The sequence below is a fragment of the Scyliorhinus torazame genome, chromosome 22 (genome assembly GCF_047496885.1).
Source record: "Scyliorhinus torazame isolate Kashiwa2021f chromosome 22, sScyTor2.1, whole genome shotgun sequence".
Classification (NCBI taxonomy): domain Eukaryota; kingdom Metazoa; phylum Chordata; class Chondrichthyes; order Carcharhiniformes; family Scyliorhinidae; genus Scyliorhinus; species Scyliorhinus torazame.
In genome coordinates, this window is record NC_092728.1 from 108092319 (window position 1) to 108114747 (window position 22429).

At 50.6% G+C, this 22429-nt stretch overlaps 1 protein-coding gene across 1 annotated transcript in view; it reads left to right on the top strand.

Annotated features, from left to right (window-relative positions):
• The first annotated feature begins 1649 nt into the window (after positions 1-1649).
• Positions 1650-22429, top strand: part of LOC140398872 (protein transport protein Sec16A-like) — an 85395-nt gene continuing 64615 nt past the window's right edge. Inside the window, exons 1-3 of the mRNA XM_072487815.1 lie at positions 1650-1746; positions 4887-4974; positions 12001-15449. Of these exons, the coding sequence (XP_072343916.1) occupies positions 12048-15449 (3402 nt within the window). The 5' untranslated portion in view covers positions 1650-1746; positions 4887-4974; positions 12001-12047. The remainder of the gene's footprint in view (positions 1747-4886; positions 4975-12000; positions 15450-22429) is intronic.

Genomic DNA, 22429 nt, shown 5'->3' on the forward strand with positions numbered 1-22429 from the left:
CAAGTCTGGCGCATTACATAACACTAAGTCCAGAATGGCCTGTTCCCTCGTGGGCTCCATCACAAGCTGTTCCAAAAAGCCCTCCTGTAAACATTCAATGAATTCCCTTTCCTTAGGTCCACTGGCAGCATTATTTACCCAGTCCACCTGCATATTGAAGTCCCCCATGATCACTGTGATCTTGCCTTTCTGACATGCCCTTTCTATTTTGTGGTGCATTTTGTGCCCCTGGTCCTGAACACTGATAGGAGGCCTGTACATAACTCCCATTATGTTTTTTTTGCCTTTGTGGTTCCTCAACTCTACCCACACAGACTCCACATCATCTGATCCTATGTCGTTTAGTGCTATTGATTTAATTTCATTCCTAATTAACAATTTAGTCCCAGACAGAACTGATGTGTCCTTTTTCATTGCCTGTGATCCATATTTTTGTTTATAAATGGTGTGTTTTATCTTACCCAGAGTTATTGATCCAATTTAAATAATTCCGTTTTGCTAGTTTTAAAAATAAAGATTATTTATTCTCATACACTGTCCTGGATGTTTAAAACACAAAGTCTCATTCACTTATCTCACACACACTAACACACATACAAAGGTTCAGATGAAGGTAAAAAATACACTTAATGAGTGGCTGATTCTCTTCCATAATAGACCTATAGCTTCTTAGATGAGTTGATGCTTGAGTTGAAGTGAAAGTCTTGTAAAGCAGAGGATTCTCAGTAAGCTGAGGCTTCTTGAAGTTAAATTCCCAGGTGGTTGGTTCTCAGGTGAATCCAAGGTTGGAATAGGTTTCCTCCCACAAGTCCCGAAAGACGTGCTTGTTAGATGAATTGGACATTCTGAATTCTCCTTCTGTGTACCCGAGCAGGCGCCGGAGTGTGGCGGCTAGGGGCTTTTCACAGTAACTTCATTGCAGTGTTAATTTAAACCTACTTGTGACAATAAAGATTATTTTTTTTTAAATTAAGGTGATTACAGAGATAGGGAAAGGTGAAGTCATAAGAAAGGGGGGAGGGGATTTTATAACCCTTTTACAGACTTCCTGGCCTATCAAATTTCATTTAGTCAAATTCTTAGTGACAGTTTCAATCTCTTGTGAACGTTTGCTAGGATACTGGAGAGGATAGATATTTGCTGCTACACACAAGATACCGACAGATCCATAGGTAACCAGAGGAGGCTGATGAAATGAAATGAAAATGAAAATGATGCAACATGAGGGGAATTTTTCTTCATGCTGGGAAGGGAGCCAAGAGCAGATTCAATCTCAGATTCCAGGACAGGAGCCGGATAAATATATGAAGGGGAAAACTGCAGCGTCAAGGGGAAAGGGCAGAGTTCTAATTGGCTAACTTTTGCAAAGAGCCAGTAGTGGCTGGACGGGCTGAATGGCCGCTGCTGAGTGGGCTCGGGTTGCAGGTGGCGGTCCCTTTAAGAAGCCGAGCTCGGCTTCGGCATTTTCCGTGGCGGAGCCGGGAACATGGAAGTTTCTGCCGCCGGTTTATCAACGCGGCGAAGTTGGTGCCCGGGGCCGGAGAACCGCCTTTCCGCCCGAAACCCTCAGAATTAAACTAAAATTAAATTGCTTATATTTAAACCGTGTCTAACGGTCGGCGCAGTGACGTCATGGCGCAGCGCCGTGTGACGTCACCATGTACACGTCGCCGATCGGCGGCGGCGGAAAATGGCGGCCGGAGAGAGATAGAGAGAAGGAGAAAATCCCCAGAGGGAGAGAGAGGGGTAAGTGTGTGAGAGAGAGAGAGAATGAGAAAATCCCCAGAGGGAGAGAGAGGGGTAAGTGTGTGAGAGAGAGAGAGAATGAGAAAATCCCCAGAGGGAGAGAGAGGGGTAAGTGTGTGAGAGAGAGAGAAAATCCCCGGAGAGAAAGGAGAAAATCCCCAGAGGGAGAGAAGGAGAAAATCCCCAGAGGGAGAGAGAGAGGGGGGTAAGTGAGAGAGAGAGAAAATACCCAGAGGGAGGGAGAGAGAGAAAATACCCAGAGTGAGAGAGAAAATCCTAGAAGGAGAGAGAGAGAGAGGAGTGAGTGTGCGAGGGAACATCCCAGAGGTAGAGAGAGGGGAGTGAGTGAGAAAAAGAAAATACCCAGAGGGAGAGAGGGAGAGAAAATACCCAGAGGGAGAGAGAGAGAGAGAGAGAGGAGTGAGTGAGGGAGAGTGAAAATCCCAAAGGGAGAGAGAGGGGAGTGAGTGAGAGAAAGAGAAAATACACACAGAGAGAGAAGTGAGGGAGGGAGAAAATCCCAGAGGGGGAGAGAGGGGAGTGAGAGAAAGGGCAAATACCCAGAGGGAGAGAGAGAGAAAATTGCAGAGGGAGAGAGAGGGGAGGAAGTTAGAGAAAGAGAAAATACCCAGAGTGAGAGAGAGAGGGGGGTAAGTGAGAGAGAGAGGGGGGTAAGTGAGAGAGAGAGAGGGGGGTAAGTGAGAGAGAGAGAGGGGGGTAAGTGAGAGAGAGAGGGGGGTAAGTGAGAGAGAGAGGGGGGTAAGTGAGAGAGAGAGGGGGGTAAGTGAGAGAGAGAGGGGGGTAAGTGAGAGAGAGAGAGAGGGGGGTAAGTGAGAGAGAGAGGGGGGTAAGTGAGAGAGAGAGGGGGGTAAGTGAGAGAGAGAGGTGGGTAAGTGAGAGAGAGAGGGGGGTAAGTGAGAGAGAGGGGGGTAAGTGAGAGAGAGAGAGAGGGGGGTAAGTGAGAGAGAGAGGGGCGTAAGTGAGAGAGAGGGGGCGTAAGTGAGAGAGAGGGGGGGTAAGTGAGAGAGAGAGGGGGGTAAGTGAGAGAGAGAGAGGGGGGTAAGTGAGAGAGAGAGGGGGGGTAAGTGAGAGAGAGAGGGGGGGTAAGTGAGAGAGAGAGGGGGGGTAAGTGAGAGAGAGAGAGGGGGGGTAAGTGAGAGAGAGAGGGGGGGTAAGTGAGAGAGAGAGGGGGGGTAAGTGAGAGAGAGAGGGGGGGTAAGTGAGAGAGAGAGGGGGGGTAAGTGAGAGAGAGAGGGGGGGTAAGTGAGAGAGAGAGAGGGGGGGTAAGTGAGAGAGAGAGGGGGGTAAGTGAGAGAGAGAGAGGGGGGGTAAGTGAGAGTGTGAGGGGTAAGTGAGAGAGAGAGGGGGTAAGTGTGTGTGAGGGTGAGGGGTAAGTGAGGGAGGGAGAGAAGGGTAAGTGTGAGAGAGGGTATCTGTGCAATTCTTTACCACCGTGTAGGCTGAATCATTAAATATGTTCAAGGCTGAGACAGACAGATTTTAATCAGGAAGATAATGCAGGGTTATGGGGAGAAGGTCGGAAAGTGGAGTTGAAGATTGTATCAGATCAGCTATGATCTCATTGAATAGTGGAGCAGACTTGATGGGCCGAATGGCCTACTTCTGCTCCTACGTCTTATGGTCTTTTATGTTTACCTGAATGGCTGGATAGAGGTTTAATGGTACCGTTAATAGGGCAGTGCTCCCTTGGCACCACACTGTATTAGTGAGAGGCAGCACGGTTTTGTGAAGGGGAGGTCGTGTCTCACTAACTTGATAGAGTTTTTCGAGGAGGTCACTAAGATGATTGATGCAGGTAGGGCAGTAGATGTTGTCTATATGGACTTCAGTAAGGCCTTTGACAAGGTCCCTCATGGTAGACTAGTACAAAAGGTGAAGTCACACGGGATCAGGGGTGAACTGGCAAGGTGGATACAGAACTGGCTAGGCCATAGAAGGCAGAGGGTAGCAATGGAGGGATGCTTTTCTAATTGGAGGGCTGTGACCAGTGGTGTTCCACAGGGATCAGTGCTGGGACCTTTGCTCTTTGTAGTATATATAAATGATTTGGAGGAAAATGTAACTGGTCTGATTAGTAAGTTTGCAGACGACACAAAGGTTGGTGGAATTGCGGATAGCGATGAGGACTGTCTGAGGATACAGCAGGATTTAGATTGTCTGGAGACTTGGGCGGAGAGATGGCAGATGGAGTTTAACCTGGACAAATGTGAGGTAATGCATTTTGGAAGGGCTAATGCAGGTAGGGAATATACAGTGAATGGTAGAACCCTCAAGAGTATTGAAAGTCAAAGAGATCTAGGAGTACAGGTCCACAGATCACTGAAAGGGGCCACACAGGTGGAGAAGGTAGTCAAGAAGGCATATGGCATGCTTGCCTTCATTGGCCGGGGCATTGAGTATAAGAATTGGCAAGTCATGTTGCAGCTGTATAGAACCTTAGTTAGGCCACACTTGGAGTATAGTGTTCAATTCTGGTCGCCACACTACCAGAAGGATGTGGAGGCTTTAGAGAGGGTGCAGAAGAGATTTACCAGAATGTTGCCTGGTATGGAGGGCATAAGCTATGAGGAGCGATTGAATAAACTCGGTTTGTTCTCACTGGAACGAAGGAGGTTGAGGGGCGACCTGATAGAGGTATACAAAATTATGAGGGGCATAGACAGAGTGGATAGTCAGAGGCTTTTCCCCAGGGTAGAGGGGTCAATTACTAGGGGGCATAGGTTTAAGGTGAGAGGGGCAAAGTTTAGAGTAGATGTACGAGGCAAGTTTTTTACGCAGAGGGTAGTGGGTGCCTGGAACTCACTACCGGAGGAGGTAGTGGAGGCAGGGACGATAGGGACATTTAAGGGGCATCTTGACAAATATATGAATAGGATGGGAATAGAAGGATACGGACCCAGGAAGTGTAGAAGATTGTAGTTTAGTCGGGCAGTATGGTCGGCACGGGCTTGGAGGGCCGAAGGGCCTGTTCCTGTGCTGTACATTTCTTTGTTTTGTTGGAGTGTTAGCCTCCGTCATTGGCCCATAGGGGCCTTTTTTAAACTAACAAATAGATATCAGACTTGATGAACTTGCACCCATCTTCATCAAGAATCCAACTTTTGTTTCATTCATTCTAGTGATGTGGGCATCGCTGGCTGGTTCCACACCACAAGTTGCCACAGAACAATCTTCCTTGTTTCCTTCTGTCACCATTGACACATCCTGGTGAGTTTCCTGTCAATCTGCACCTCAAAAGATCTTTGGTGATCTCTCTGTTATGTCCTGTTCACTGTTGAAGTCTCTATTGTGGTGATTGGGTGCAGCGATCAATAGAATGGTGTTGCCAGGAGTGTTGTGGCCGAGAGGGCTGATTGGTCGGATAAAGAGAAACTTGTTTGATCAAGTGAGCCTGTGGTCACCTGTTGGGGAAGAAACAAGTGGAAATCTGATTATGGGCCGCACGCTTCAGGAAGAACATCAAACTCAAAGCCTTTGAGAAGGTGCAGAGGAGATGTACTGAATTGAGTTCACCACTCTCATAGATTAGAGGATCTGGGATTGTTCTTGGAACAGAGAAGGTTGAGGATTGATATAATCGAGATGCTCAGAATTGTGCGAGTTATTGATAGAGTAAATATGGATCAGCTGTTTCCACTGGCAATCAGGTACAGATTGAAGAGAATTGGCAAAAGAACCAGATGGGGAGATGAGAATTTTTTATACGAAGCGCATTGATCAGATCTGGAACATGCTGCCTGAATGGACGGCGGAAGCAGCATCATAGAACATAGAACATTACAGCGCAGTACAGGCCCTTCGGCCCTCGATGTTGCGCCGACCTGTGAAACCACCCAAAAGCCCATCTACACTATTCCCTCATCGTCCATATGTCTAGCCAATGACCATTTGAATGCCCTTAGTGTTGGCAAGTCCACTACTGTTGCAGGCAGGGCATTCCATGCCCTTACTACTATCAGTAATAACTTTCAAAAGGGGTTTGCATAGATACTTGAAACGGAAAAATATGCAGGGCTATGGGGGGGCGGGGGAAAGCGAGGGAGATGTGGGATTAATTGAATAGCTCTCTCAAAGAGCAGACATGAAGGGCTGAATAGCCTCGTTCTGACTGAAGCACGAAGAGATCATTGTTCTGCAAAAATTGTTGACGGAGACTTTGTACACTCGCAGCTTAACCATGTGAATTCAGCCAGAATGGGACTGCAGTGGCTGGATCTCCCCTGCCTGCTGATATATCCTGAAGGGCTGAGGGAGGCGCAATAGTTTCTCTAAAGGCTGGAACAGGTTTCCAATCTCTCGTGCCCCTCTAATCTGTGCTGGTTTTAAATCTAACCAGGCTCTGCTGGTTCGTCCGCTACAAAGCCAGACATTATGTGAGGGAACCTCCAGTGGTTTAGAGCCGTGGGAGCCACAGGCTGGAAGCTGCCTGTTCATCCCAAACACACACCACTCACCACAGTCGGTCTTAAATGGCTCCAGTACTGGATCTTAAAATGTTACTTTCTGAAAGAAATGTCCGAGGCTGCCGGCTCAGTTTACATTAGTGGGAGGTTCCCTGTTTGCGTTCAGGACATAGTCTGTGGGAGAGCTCTTTCACATCATAACTGCATCCTGCTCTATGTACATAAACACACGCTCCACATCAGCGATCCTGTTACTGGATTACTGTTCAGGATATCCGGCATTCCAGCACTGTGCCTTAAATGAGCCAGGGGTGGCTTTCACACCAGCCAGCTGTGACCTGAATTATTTTTTGATCAGCTGACAACTTCTGTCCCTGGGTCATGTTGAGGGAGCCAGGCTGTACTTAGTAGATGTCCGCGGGCTGGAGATAGAGCAGGGTTGCTGCTCCTGACCTCTGTCCAGTGAACCCGCCACCGTTACGATCTGTGTCTGAATATCATAAAATGATGACTTTCAATGCTGCCCTATTCTTTGACGAGGTGATATCGAATTTGATGGGGATATCTAACAGCAATCTCTTCCCCACCTCAGCCTGCTGCGATAGGTTGCTGACACTATGAACAGGCTGAGGCCATTCAGCCCTCTTTTTTAGATTGCGGTTAATCTACCCCACCCCCTCGTGCTGCAGGAGGGAGTACCTCGTCAGGGTAATTCAGCTGGTACTGGGGAAATCGTTCAGTGAGGTTCAATGGTTCCCTCCAGTACGTAGTGGATTGTATTCTCATTTAGGCTCTTGCATTGTTGGCAGTTGGACAAAGATGGTTTATTCTAAAGTGAAGGAATGACTTGCATTTATATAGTGCCTTTGATGAACTGAAATGTTTCATAGCCAGTTCTAGAAACTGTAGAAGCAAACTTGTGCACAGCAAGCTGTCTCAAAGGGCAGAGAAGATAAACTGATTTAAGTGTTGGGTGTAGGATTAATATTGGCCGGTACACTGGAGAGAACATTGCTAAATCCACATAAAACATTAATTTGGGCAGCATGGTGGCGCAGTGGTTAGCACTGCTTCCTCATGGCGCCGAGTTCCCAGGTTGGATCCTGGTCCCCTTGTTTGCGTGGGTCTCACCCCACAAACCCAAAAGATGTGCAGGTTAGGTGGATTGGCCACGCTTAATTGCCCTTTAATTGGAAAAAATGAATTGGGTACTCCAAATTTATAAAGGAAAAAAAAAACATTAATTTGGCCCCGACTGGAGTATTGGGTCCAATTGTGGGCACAGCAGTTCAGGATGGGCATGAGGGGTTTGGAGAGCATGCCAAAGAGATTTGCTGGAATGGTTCCAGGGATGAGCCAGTCACCTTGTTGGGAGTTTTCTATAGGCCCCCCAATAGTAGCAGAGATGTGGAGGAACAGATTTTGGAAAGGGGCAGAAGTCACAGGGTAGTAGTCATGGGTGACTTCAACTTCCCAAACATTCAGTGGAAACTCTTTAGATCAAATAGTTTGGATGGGGTGGTGTTTGTGCGGTGTGTCCAGGAAGCTTTTCTAACACAGTATGTTGATTGTCCGACCAGAGGGGAGGCCATCTTGGATTTGGTACTTGGTAATGAACCAGGGCAAGTGATAGATTTATTAGTGGGGGAGCATTTTGGGGATAGTGACCACAATTCTGTGACTTTCACTTTAATAATGGAGAGGGATAGGTGCGTGTAACAGGGCAAAGTTTACAATTGGGGGAAGGGTAAATACGATGTTGTCAGACAAAAATTGAAGTGCATAAGTTGGGAACATGGGCTGTCAGGGAATGACACAAGTGAAATGTGGAACTTGTTCAAGGAACAGGTACTACGTGTGCTTGATATGTATGTCCCTGTTAGGCAGGGAAGAGATGGTCGAGTGAGGGAACCATGGTTAACAAGAGAGGTTGAATGTCTTGTTAAGAGGAAGAAGGAGACTTATGTAAGGCTGAGGAAACGAGGTTCAGAAAGGGCGCTGGAGGGATACAAGATAGCCAGGAGGGAACTGAAGAAAGGGATTAGGAGAGCTAAGAGAGGGCATGAACAATCTTTGGCGGGTAGGATCAAGGAAAACCCCAAGGCCTTTTACACATATGTGAGAAATATGAGAATGACTAGAGCGAGGGTAGGTCCGATCAAGGACAGTAGCGGGAGATTGTGTATTGCGTCTGAAGAGATAGGAGAGGTCTTGAACGAGTACTTTTCTTCAGTATTTACAAAATGAGAGGGGCCATATTGTTGGAGAGGACAGTGTGAAACAGACTGGTAAGCTCGAGGAAATACTTGTTAGGAAGGAAGATATGTTGGGCATTTTGAAAAACTTGAGGATAGACAAGTCCCCCGGGCCTGATGGGATATATCCAAGGATTCTATGGGAAGCAAGAGGTGAGATTACAGAGCCGTTGGCAATGATCTTTTCGTCCTCACTGTCAACAGGGGTGGTACCAGGGGATTGGAGAGTGGCGAATGTCGTGCCACTGTTCAAAAAAGGGAATAGGGGTAACCCTGGGAATTACAGGCCAGTTAGTCTTACTTCGGTGGTAGGCAAAGTAATGGAAAGGGTACTGAGGGATAGGATTTCTGAGCATCTGGAAAGACACTGCTTGATTAGGGATAGTCAGCGTGGATTTGTGAGGGGTAGGTCTTGCCTTACAAGTCTTATTGAATTCTTTGAGGAGGTGACCAAGCATGTGGATGAAGGTAAAGCAGTGGATGTAGTGTACATGGATTTTAGTAAGGCATTTGATAAGGTTCCCCATGGTAGGCTTATGCAGAAAGTAAGGAGGCATGGGATAGTGGGAAATTTGGCCAGTTGGATAACGAATTGGCTAACCGATAGAAGTCAGAGAGTGGTGGTGGATGGCAAATATTCAACCTGGATCCCAGTTACCAGTGGCATACCGCAGGGATCAGTTCTGGGTCCTCTGCTGTTTGTGATTTTCATTAATGACTTGGATGAGGGAGTTGAAGGGTGGGTCAGTAAATTTGCAGACGACACGAAGATTGGTGGAGTTGTGGATAGTGAGGAGGGCTGTTGTCGGCTGCAAAGAGACATAGCTGCAGAGCTGGGCTGAGAAGTGGCAGATGGAGTTTAACCCTGAAAAGTGTGAGGTTGTCCATTTTGGAAGGACAAATATGAATTCCCCGGGTGGAACAAACCATTACAAGGGGTCGTAAATTTAAGGTGAATTTGGAAGATATAGGGGGGATGTCAGAGGTAGGTTCTTTACCCAGAGAGTAGTGGGGGCATGTAATGCACTGCCTGTGGAAGTAGTTGAGTCGGAAACATTAGGGACCTTCAAGCAGCTATTGGATAGGTACATGGATTACGGTAGAATGATATAGTGTAGATTAATTTGTTCTTAAGGGCAGCACGGTAGCATTGTGGATAGCACAATTGCTTCACAGCTCCAGGGTCCCAGTTCGATTCTGGCTTGGGTCACTGTCTGTGCGGAGTCTGCATATCCCACCCATATGTGTGTGGGTTTCCTCCGGGTGCTCCGGTTTCCTCCCACAGTCCAAAGATGTGCAGGTTAGGTGGATTGGCCATGATAAATTGCCCTTAGTGTCCAAGAATTGCCCTTAGTGTTGGGTGGGGTTACTGGGTTATGGGGATAGGGTGGAGGTGTTGACCTTTGGGTAGGGTGCTCTTTCCAGGAGCCGGTGCAGACTCGACGGGCCGAATGGCCTCCTTCTGCACTGTAAATTCTATGATCTATGATTAATCTAGGACAAAGGTTCGGCACAACATCGTGGGCCGAAGGGCCTGTTCTGTGCTGTATCTTTCTATGTTCTTTGAGCGATTACAGTTGTGAGGAAAGACTGGAGCAGCAGGGACTGTTCTTGCATGTAGGGGAAGAACTGAGGAGATTAGGTTGTTCAAAATCCTGAAAGGGTTTAGATGGAATGGGTTAAGCGAAACGGTTTCCGTAAACTGAAGAGTTGATAATAAGAGGGCAAGGTTCTAAACTGATTGGTAAACGAACCAGAGGCAACATGAGAAACAGAAAATGAGGGACATAACGAGTGGGTCAGGGTTTGGATTGCACTGTTTGAAAGGGCAGGGGAAACGGATTCAGTTACAGCCTCCAAAAGCAAATTAAATAAATACCTGAAGGAGAAAAAGTTTGCATGAAAAAAATGGGCAGGAGTGGGATTAACTGATTTGCTCTTTGGAAGAACCTACACAATGGTCCGTTCGATTGACCTCCAGCTGAACTGCACTCTTCCGGGGCCTATATTTTGCAGTATCAATGATGGTGAAATTGTTCGGGTTATTCTCTCGCTGAAGCTGATGGCGACTTCAGGAGTCCAGATATGCATAAACATAAAAATCTCGAATGTGCTGTCTGTACAGTTTGCAACCAGCTAGAAATCACCCAATTAGAATCTTGCAATCCCTACAGTGCAGAAGGAGGCCATTCAGCCCATCGAGTCTGCACCAACCCTCTGAAACAGCACCCTGCCTGGGCCTAATCCCCCGCTCTATTCCCGTAATCCCATCTATAATACTTAGACACTAAGGGCAATTTATCAAATCCAATCCACATAACCTGCACATCTTTGGACTGGGAGGGAACTGGAGCACCCGGAGGAAACCCACGCACCCACGGGGAGAACGTGCAGACTCCGCACACACACCCGAGGCTGGAATTGATCCCGGGTCCCTGGTGCTGTGCGGCAGCCGTGCTAACCACTGTGCCACCTGCCGCGTTTTGACGAGAACTTGTTTTGTGCTCATTAGCCTCCCTGTTAAAGCTGTTCTGTCTCGTTGAGTGAGATGTAACTGGAGTTTTAGTGATTTGATGACTTAATAATTACTGCTGAAAAATCTTTCTGGCCCTGACACAAGTTTTAAAAAATGACGTCTTTCTCCACAATTATTCCAAATTTTTCAAATACTTTTTAAAGTTTGTTTGATATTTCAATTTCTACCCTAACCCAGTGAATATGTCTCAATCATTCATTTCGCTGTCTGTAAAATGTAATTATTCAACAGCAGAAGACGATCAGAACTTTTAACAAGGTTTTTGTCTGAGAATGCTTCAATGTGATTGGCTGCTTTCCCTACCTGATTACATTATGGTTGCTGGAGGAAGAGGGGTATTCCCTTTTGAGTGGGAGGAGATTTGAGCTGAGATGGGGAAAAGGGGAAGTCCGCATCATACGCTTCACTAAATCTTTCTTCAAGGTCAGCAATAAATGCCACTGCTGACTGAAAACTTTGGGCCTCTTTCTAATATTCATTTGTCTCATGCGTGCTGAAGGAGAGACTATTACATGACCAAAGGCATTGATGGTTCATGGAGCTGGTGAGGTTTAGGAGGAAGATACTCTGAGTCGTCTAGTAACCGTGGCAGCTCTATCTGAGGGCTGATGCTTTCTAGACAAGAGGGGAGACGGGTTTGTCAGATTCTTGTTGATTCTGGGGGGAGCGGGCGGGGGTGGGGGTATCAGGCTAGGGGAGGTTACAGAGATGGAGGGGAGGTGTTGGGCTAGGGGAGGTTACAGAGATGGAGGGGAGGTGTTGGGCAAGGGTAGGTTACAGAGATGGAGGGGATGTGTTGGGCAAGGGTAGGTTACAGAGATGGAGGGGAGGTGTTGGGCTACGGAGATGGGCTCTAGAACTCTGATGACCTGCAGTTGTAACAGGTACTATAAAAATACAAGCCAGTCTTTATTTCTTCCATATTGGGTTTGATGTAGTTCTGCATCAATGTGCTGCCAGTTTTGCTATTCTCAGACTGTGAATCTTCTGTGGTGCTTGTTCCTGTAAAACTAATCGCCTGTTTCTGTCTCCCCAGAAGGTACGGTCCCATCACCTTGGAGATAGTGTTCCAGCCGCCGCAGCTCGATGCAGAACCCGACAATGCAGCCACCGCCACCCCGTTCATCACCGGGTGCCAGCAGCACCGCAGGAGCTCCCATGAGCGGAGGAGCCCACAATATCTTCCGGCGGAACGCTCCCTATAGGCGACCCAATACTCCCCAGTCAGGGGGCCCTGCCACACTGCCACCAGTCACTGACCCTTTTGGGCTTGGCCGGACTACTCAGACTGATGGTTCACCATCGCTGCAAAACGCTGTCAACGGTGGACCCCAATTCCCCAGCCGGCAAGATGGCAGTCAGCTGCCTTGGCCCAATGATGCTTTCGGAGACGCGCAGGTTTTGTTTCCGGGAGTGCCTGCTGCTCTGGGAGAACGGTGTGAGCCCTATGGTGCGCCGGCCCCGCTTCCCCCGGCGCCACGGTTTGGTGAAGCTGGTCAGTTCTCCCCTGCTGCCCCTCTTCAAGGAGCTGAAGCTGGACTGGGACTGCCCCCAGAGCCCTCGTATTTTCACACAGGGCTGGGCTCAGAGAACAGCGAGATGGTGCAGGCGCGCCTGCAGGCCAGGCCTCCCCATGGGCAGGAGGGGGGCCAAGACCCCCATTCCTTTCCTCCTGCACCCAGCTTCCCGCTGCCGTACCAGCCGGGCTCCTCTGCCTCCTCGCAGTGGGTGGCGAGTCACGGCAGTCGGCCTCCGTCTGTCCAGAACTACTTTCAGCCCAGCGACCCGCAGACTCAAGGTTTTGGGGGTTACTGCGCCCCTCAGCCAGCGCCTGTCCCACCTCACCAAAACCAGGCTGCCAGCAGCCACTACCAGCAGCACCACTCCCAACCACTGGAGTCCCACACGCAGTTTCCCGGAGCCGAGCGGCACGACGCTGGCCGACCACCTCCATTCCACCAACCCCCCCAGCTCCAACACAATTTCGCCAGCCCTGGCTGTGCCCGGTCAGAGGACTGGTCACCTGGCCCCCCTCGAGAACCGTGCCAGCAGCATCCTGTGCCTCTCCCTGGGCACCAGGCTGGCTGCCCCGCTCCACATTTGGGTCCACCAGTTGCCTCTGACCCAGGAACTGTCTCCATGTTTTTCAAAGGGGGAGAAGTGGAGAATGAAGAAACTCTGGTACCTGAGCAGCAGAGTGGGATCTGTGCCACCCTTGGAGATGCCTTTCAGCCCAGCACCGGGCCATTCTTCAGCGCACCGCAGCTGCCTGACCTGTGTACTGGTGGCGTAGAGCCCCGGGGCGTAGGTCCTCGCCCGCCCGCTCCCTGCGGTGTTTACAGCCAAGGGGGTGGGGACCCTGCTGGAACGACAGATTATACCGTACCCCAGGGTGGGGGTTTGGTGATGGAGGATGAAGAAAATTCTGAATTTGTCCAGAACCAAGAAGTCCTGCCCAGTGAATCCGACAGAATTCCAGCAGGATTCCAGCCTGTGCCAGGGCTGGTGAACCCAGGGCTGCATTCTGCCAGAAACGTGGGTGCAGGAGGAGGACCACCACGAACTCTCGCGACCCCCGACTCTGCCCACCACCCTCTGCGGTCTGACAGCATCTCCTCTAATCACAGCAGCGCCAGTCACAGCAGCGGTTCCAGTTTAAGGAGATCCCAAGCCCAGATGAGCACATTCATCCAGCAAGAAAGCGGGAAGCCTCCCACAGACACCCCGTCCCGTTTCTTTGAGCAGATTGACTCCTCTCCTCTGAGCCGAGACCCTTTGCACCCTGGCAAGGAGGTGGAGAGTGCCGGACGGCCCTTGTACTACAGCCAGCTGTCCCAACCTCCTGCCCTCAGCTCCCCCAAACCCACGGCCACCTTCCAAGCCAGTGCCAACAGCTCGTTCGAACCGGTCAGGTCGCATGGCCACCTGGCAATCAAAGCTGTCGAAGTGGACCAGGCAAAGATGGTGATGGAGCTGAACCAATCAACAGTGAGTGCCGTGGGGCAGCGGCACGGAGCTGGGCCATTGGACATTTCCCCAGGTAACCTGGAACAGCCACCAGACAACCTGGAAAACATCCACGTCCCCCGGCCCCACTCAAGCCTCTACCCTGGCACAGGGACCCCCGAGATCATGGCACGGCCTGCATTAGAGGAGCCCCACAAACGACCCTCCTCGAGGGTGTCTGGTGTCTGGGTGAAGTCGGAGAGTCCAGCTGCCACCCTATGGGCACAGAGTGAGCTGCCGAACTTCTGTGCTGGCATCATGCTGGCCCCAGCTGCTCCAGCCGTGCCTGCAGCAGCCAAAGATCCTGCAGTGGAGGTGGTGCAACCACCTGAAGATGGTGGCAAGGGTTTGAACTACCCTGCTCCTCTCGGAAATATGGAAAACCCTCCCCAGGGTACAGAGGACAAAGTGCCGAAAATCCAGGCAAATCCCAGCTATGCCACGCTCCTGGTCCCAACTCCAGCCTCGCCCACCCCGCCCGTGCTACTCGCTCGGCCTCTTCAGACCTCCCCCCATCTGCCCAGTCCTGAGCGGCCTCTCCGAGATCAAGGCGACGGTCAAAGTGTCGCCTTTGCGACTCCGGTCCTGCTGAACCCTGACCTTGTCACCACAGCACAGGGATCGGTGCACGATCAGGCTCCACTTAACCTGGCCACAGACGGTCGCCTCAACCCAAGGCAAGTCGCTGAAGCATCGACAGCGGACCCTGCTGCCCCCACTAGCCCCCCATCAAGCCGAGCTCCTCCTGCAGCTGTAACCACCCCAGCTTCCAATCTTCACCCGTCTGCCGATGGAAGCAAGGACGAAACACAGAATCAAGTGTTTGATCAACCCAGCTCATCGGCCAACTGTGAGCTGCTTGATTTCACTCTGCACCGCGCTCCTCCACCCAACCAGCCCGTCGCTGGCACTAATCCAGCGGCTTCCCTGCCACTCGGGGCTGCCACGCAGAACCCTACTCCCTGCCACACTTATACCACAGGGCTCTACACCAACGACAAACCAGGTTTCTACCTGCAGGTCACCACAGACGTCCAACAGCAGCAGCAGCAGCCGATTGCTGCAGTGACTGGACAGCAGGCATTGCCACCTCCACCACCAGCTCACGATCAGTCCAAGCGCCTAGTAGGGTCTGTGCCGGTCAGTGGGCAGTACCCACCGGCAGGTTATGGATATCCAGGGTCAGGCCCCCCTCCGCCTCCGGCGCAGCAGCAACTGGCGGCTGAAGCTCCAGTAACAGCACCGGGCGTTCTTCAACCCCCCACCATCCATGAGGTGATGCCACAGCACCCATACCCCCCGTCGCAGCCACACCCAGCTTATGGTTACACTTACCCGTACATGTGCCAGGATTATGGTGCAGACCCTCAACAGCCTTATGCCGTGCCTTACCCATCGTACCCACCATCCCTGGACCCTAGAGTTGGCCAACAAATATCTTACCCATTGATGGACTCCAGAGGCAACCACCTGTACTACCAGGTAATTCTGCTACCTCGCTCTCTCTCACGCGTGTGCGCGCTTTCTCTCACTCTTGCATCCTCTCTCACACGCCCGATCTGCATTTGATGGGGACAGTGTAGAGGGAGGTTTACTCTGTATCTAACCCTGTGCTGTACCTGTCCTGGGAGTGTTTGATGGGGACAGTGTAGAGGGAGCTTTACTCTGTACCTAAACCCGTGCTGTACTTGTCCTGGGAGTGTTTGATGGGGTCAGTGTAGAGGGAGCTTTACTCTGTATCTAACCCCGTGCTGTACCTGTCCTGGGAGTGTTTGATGGGGACAGTGTAGAGGGAGCTTTACTCTGTATCTAACCCCATGCTGTACCTGTCCTGGGAGTGTTTGATAGGGACAGTGCAGAGGGAGCTTTACTCTGTACCTAACCCCGTGCTGTACCTGTCCTGGGAGTGTTTGATGGGGACAGTGTAGAGGGAGCTTTACTCTGTATCTAACCCCATGCTGTACCTGTCCTGGGAGTGTTTGATGGGGACAGTGTAGAGGGAGCTTTACTCTGTATCTAACCCCGTGCTGCACCTGTCCTGGGAGTGTTTGATGGGGACAGTGCAGAGGGAGCTTTACTCTGAATCTAACCCCGTGCAGAACCTGTCCTGGGAGTGTTTGATGGGGACAGTGTAGAGGGAGCTTTACTCTGAATCTAACCCCGTGCAGAACCTGTCCTGGGAGTGTTTGATGGGGATAGTGTAGAGGGAGCTTTACTCTGTATCTAACCCCGTGCTGTACCTGTCCTGGGAGTGTTTGTTGGGGACAGTGTAGAGGGAGCTTTACTCTGTATCTAACCCCGTGCTGTACCTGTCCTGGGATTGTTTGATGGGGACAGTGTAGAGGGAGCTTTACTCTGTATCTAACCCTGTGCTGTACCTGTCCTGGGAGTGTTTGATGGGGACAGTGTAGAGGGAGCTTTACTCTGAATCTAACCCCGTGTTTTCCCTGTCCTGGGAGTGTTTGATGGGGACAGTGGAGAGGGAGCTTTACTCTGTATCTAACCCAGTGCTGTACCTGTCCTGGAAATGTTTGATGGGGACAGTGTAGAGGGAGCTTTACTCTGTATCTAACCCCGTGCTGCACCTGTCCTGGGAGTGTTTGATGGGGACAGTGTAGAGGGAGCTTTACTCTGTACCTAAACCCGTGCTGTACTTGTCCTGGGAGTGTTTGATGGGGTCAGTGTAGAGGGAGCTTTACTCTGTATCTAACCCCATGCTGTACCTGTCCTGGGAGTGTTTGATGGGGACAGTGTAGAGGGAGCTTTACTCTGTATCTAACCCCGTGCTGTACCTGTCCTGGGAGTGTTTGTTGGGGACAGTGTAGAGGGAGCTTTACTCTGTATCTAACCCCGTGCTGTACCTGTCCTGGGAGTGTTTGATGGGGACAGTGTAGAGGGAGCTTTACTCTGTATCTAACCCTGTGCTGTACCTGTCCTGGGAGTGTTTGATGGGAACAGTGTAGAGGGAGCGTAACTCTGTATCTAACCCCGTGCTGTACCTGTCCTGGGAGTGTTTGATGGGGACAGTGTAGAGGGAGCTTTACTCTGAATCTAACCCTGTGTTTTCCCTGTCCTGGGAGTGTTTGATGGGGACAGTGTAGAGGGACTTTACTCTGTATCTAATCCCGTGCTGCACCTGTCCTGGGTGTGTTTGATGGGGACAGTGTAGAGGGAGCTTTACTCCGTATCTAACCCTATGCTGTACCTGTCCTGGGATTGTTTGATGGAGACAGTGTAGAGGGAGCTTTACTCTGTATCTAACCCCGTGCTGTACCTGTCCTGGGAGTGTTTGATGGGGACAGTGTAGAGGGAGCTTTACTCTGTATTTAACCCCGTGCTGTACCTGTCCTGGGAGTGTTTGATGGGGACAGTGTAGAGGGAGCTTTACTCTGTATCTAACCCCGTGCTGTACCTGTCCTGGGAGTGTTTGTTGGGGACAGTGTAGAGGGAGCTTTACTCTGTATCTAACGCCGTGCTGTACCTGTCCTGGGAGTGTTTGATGGGGACAGTGTTGAGGGAGCTTTACTCTGTACCTAACCCCGTGCTGTACCTGTCCTGCGAGTGTTTGTTGGGGACAGTGTAGAGGAAGCTTTACCCTGTATCTAACCCCGTGCTGTACCTGTCCTGGGAGTGTTTGATGGGGACAGTGTAGAGGAAGCTTTACTCTGTACCTAACCCCGTGCTGTACCTGTCCTGGGAGTGTTTGTTGGGGACAGTGTAGAGGGAGCTTTACTCTGTAACTAACCCCGTGCTGTACCTGTCCTGGGAGTGTTTGATGGGGACAGTGTAGAGGAAGCTTTACTCTGTATCTAACCCTGTGCTGTACCTGTCCTGGGAGTGTTTGTTGGGGACAGTGTAGAGGGAGCTTTACTCTACTCTGTATCTAACCCCGTGCTGTACCTGTCCTGGGAGTGTTTGTTGGGGACAGTGTAGAGGGAGCTTTACTCTGTATCTAACCCCGTGCTGTACCTGTCCTGGGAGTGTTTGATGGGGACAGTGTAGAGGGAGCTTTACTCTGTATCTAACCCTGTGCTGTACCTGTCCTGGGAGTGTTTGTTGGGGACAGAGTAGAGGGAGCTTTACTCTGTGTCTAACCCCGTGCTGTACCTGTCCTGGGAGTGTTTGATGGGGACAGTGTAGAGGGAGCTTTACTCTGTATCTAACCCCGTGCTGTACCTGTCCTGGGAGTGTTTGATGGGGACAGTGTAGAGGGAGCTTTACTCTGTATCTAACCCCGTGCTGTACCTGTCCTGGGAGTGTTTGATGGGGACAGTGTAGAGGGAGCTTTACTCTGTATCTAACCCCGTGCTGTACCTGTGCTGGGAGTGTTTGATGGGGACAGTGTAGAGTGAGCTTTACTCTGTATCTAACCCCGTGCTGTACCTGTCCTGGGAGTGTTTGATGGGGACAGTGTAGAGGGAGCTTTACTCTGTATCTAACCCCGTGCTGTACCTGTCCTGGGAGTGTTTGATGGGAACAGTGTAGAGGGAGCTTTACTCTGTATCTAACCCTGTGCTGTACCTGTCCTGGGAGTGTTTGTTGGGGACAGAGTAGAGGGAGCTTTACTCTGTATCTAACCCCGTGCTGTACCTGTCCTGGGAGTGTTTGATGGGGACAGTGTAGAGTGAGCTTTACTCTGTCTCTAACCCCGTGCTGTACATGTCCTGGGAGTGTTTGATGGGGACAGTGTAGAGGGAGCTTTACTCTGTATCTAACCCCGTGCTGTACCTGTCCTGGGAGTGTTTGATGGGGACAGTGTAGAGGAAGCTTTACTCTGTATCTAACCCCGTGCTGTACCTGTCCTGGGAGTGTTTGTTGGGGACAGTGTAGAGGGAGCTTTACTCTGTATCTAACCCCGTGCTGTACCTGTCCTGGGATTGTTTGATGGGGACAGTGTAGAGGGAGCTTTACTCTGTATCTAACCCTGTGCTGTACCTGTCCTGGGAGTGTTTGATGGGGACAGTGTAGAGGGAGCTTTACTCTGAATCTAACCCCGTGTTTTCCCTGTCCTGGGAGTGTTTGATGGGGACAGTGGAGAGGGGCTTTACTCTGTATCTAATCCCGTGCTGCACCTGTCCTGGTAGTGTTTGATTTGGACTGTGTAGAGGGAGCTTTACTCTGTATCTAACCCCGTGCTGTACCTGTCCTGGGAGTGTTTGATGGGGACAGTGTAGAGGGAGCTGTACTCTGTATCTAACCCCGTGCTGTACCTGTCCTGGGAGTGTTTGATGGGGACAGTGTAGAATGAGCTTTACTCTGTATCTAACCCAGTGCTGTACCTGTCCTGGAAATGTTTGATGGGGACAGTGTAGAGGGAGCTTTACTCTGTATCTAACCCCGTGCTGCACCTGTCCTGGGAGTGTTTGATGGGGACAGTGTAGAGGGAGCTTTACTCTGTACCTAAACCCGTGCTGTACTTGTCCTGGGAGTGTTTGATGGGGTCAGTGTAGAGGGAGCTTTACTCTGTATCTAACCCCATGCTGTACCTGTCCTGGGAGTGTTTGATGGGGACAGTGTAGAGGGAGCTTTACTCTGTATCTAACCCCATGCTGTACCTGTCCTGGGAGTGTTTGATGGGGACAGTGTAGAGGGATCTTTACTCTGAATCTAACCCCGTGCAGAACCTGTCCTGGGAGTGTTTGATGGGGACAGTGTAGAGGGAGCTTTACTCTGAATCTAACCCCGTGCAGAACCTGTCCTGGGAGTGTTTGATGGGGACAGTGTAGAGGGAGCTTTACTCTGTATCTAACCCCGTGCTGTACCTGTCCTGGGAGTGTTTGTTGGGGACAGTGTAGAGGGAGCTTTACTCTGTATCTAACCCCGTGCTGTACCTGTCCTGGGAGTGTTTGATGGGGACAGTGTAGAGGGAGCTTTACTCTGTATCTAACCCTGTGCTGTACCTGTCCTGGGAGTGTTTGATGGGAACAGTGTAGAGGGAGCGTAACTCTGTATCTAACCCCGTGCTGTACCTGTCCTGGGAGTGTTTGATGGGGACAGTGTAGAGGGAGCTTTACTCTGAATCTAACCCTGTGTTTTCCCTGTCCTGGGAGTGTTTGATGGGGACAGTGTAGAGGGACTTTACTCTGTATCTAATCCCGTGCTGCACCTGTCCTGGGTGTGTTTGATGGGGACAGTGTAGAGGGAGCTTTACTCCGTATCTAACCCTATGCTGTACCTGTCCTGGGATTGTTTGATGGAGACAGTGTAGAGGGAGCTTTACTCTGTATCTAACCCCGTGCTGTACCTGTCCTGGGAGTGTTTGATGGGGACAGTGTAGAGGGAGCTTTACTCTGTATTTAACCCCGTGCTGTACCTGTCCTGGGAGTGTTTGATGGGGACAGTGTAGAGGGAGCTTTACTCTGTATCTAACCCCGTGCTGTACCTGTCCTGGGAGTGTTTGTTGGGGACAGTGTAGAGGGAGCTTTACTCTGTATCTAACGCCGTGCTGTACCTGTCCTGGGAGTGTTTGATGGGGACAGTGTTGAGGGAGCTTTACTCTGTACCTAACCCCGTGCTGTACCTGTCCTGCGAGTGTTTGTTGGGGACAGTGTAGAGGAAGCTTTACCCTGTATCTAACCCCGTGCTGTACCTGTCCTGGGAGTGTTTGATGGGGACAGTGTAGAGGAAGCTTTACTCTGTACCTAACCCCGTGCTGTACCTGTCCTGGGAGTGTTTGTTGGGGACAGTGTAGAGGGAGCTTTACTCTGTAACTAACCCCGTGCTGTACCTGTCCTGGGAGTGTTTGATGGGGACAGTGTAGAGGAAGCTTTACTCTGTATCTAACCCTGTGCTGTACCTGTCCTGGGAGTGTTTGTTGGGGACAGTGTAGAGGGAGCTTTACTCTACTCTGTATCTAACCCCGTGCTGTACCTGTCCTGGGAGTGTTTGTTGGGGACAGTGTAGAGGGAGCTTTACTCTGTATCTAACCCCGTGCTGTACCTGTCCTGGGAGTGTTTGATGGGGACAGTGTAGAGGGAGCTTTACTCTGTATCTAACCCTGTGCTGTACCTGTCCTGGGAGTGTTTGTTGGGGACAGAGTAGAGGGAGCTTTACTCTGTGTCTAACCCCGTGCTGTACCTGTCCTGGGAGTGTTTGATGGGGACAGTGTAGAGGGAGCTTTACTCTGTATCTAACCCCGTGCTGTACCTGTCCTGGGAGTGTTTGATGGGGACAGTGTAGAGGGAGCTTTACTCTGTATCTAACCCCGTGCTGTACCTGTCCTGGGAGTGTTTGATGGGGACAGTGTAGAGGGAGCTTTACTCTGTATCTAACCCCGTGCTGTACCTGTGCTGGGAGTGTTTGATGGGGACAGTGTAGAGTGAGCTTTACTCTGTATCTAACCCCGTGCTGTACCTGTCCTGGGAGTGTTTGATGGGGACAGTGTAGAGGGAGCTTTACTCTGTATCTAACCCCGTGCTGTACCTGTCCTGGGAGTGTTTGATGGGAACAGTGTAGAGGGAGCTTTACTCTGTATCTAACCCTGTGCTGTACCTGTCCTGGGAGTGTTTGTTGGGGACAGAGTAGAGGGAGCTTTACTCTGTATCTAACCCCGTGCTGTACCTGTCCTGGGAGTGTTTGATGGGGACAGTGTAGAGTGAGCTTTACTCTGTCTCTAACCCCGTGCTGTACATGTCCTGGGAGTGTTTGATGGGGACAGTGTAGAGGGAGCTTTACTCTGTATCTAACCCCGTGCTGTACCTGTCCTGGGAGTGTTTGATGGGGACAGTGTAGAGGAAGCTTTACTCTGTATCTAACCCCGTGCTGTACCTGTCCTGGGAGTGTTTGTTGGGGACAGAGTAGAGGGAGCTTTACTCTGTATCTAACCCCGTGCTGTACCTGTCCTGGGAGTGTTTGATGGGGACAGTGTAGAGGGAGCTTTACTCTGTATCTAACCCCGTGCTGTACCTGTCCTGGGAGTGTTTGATGGGGACAGTGTAGGGGGAGCTTTACTCTGTATCTAACCCCGTGCTGTACCTGTGCTGGGAGTGTTTGATGGGGACAGTGTAGAGGGGGCTTTACTCTGTATCTAACCCTGTGCTGTACCTGTGCTGGGAGTGTTTGATGGGGACAGTGTAGAGGGGGCTTTACTCTGTATCTAACCCTGTGCTGTGCCTGTCCTGGGAGTGTTTGATGGGGACAGTGTAGAGGGAGCTTTACTCTGTATCTAACCCCGTGCTGTACCTGTCCTGGGAGTGTTTGATGGGGACAGTGTAGAGGGGGCTTTACTCTGTATCTAACCCTGTGCTGTGCCTGTCCTGGGAGTGTTTGATGGGGACAGTGTAGAGGGAGCTTTACTCTGCATTTAGTTCCGTGCTTAAAGTTTCTCATTCCTGGAACCATTCTCGGGAATCTTCTCCACACCCTCTCACATCCGTCCGAAAGTGCGGCCTCCCAAACTGGATACATTAAATACTCCAGCTGAGACAGAAATAACAGACTTGTACAAATTCAACATAACTTCC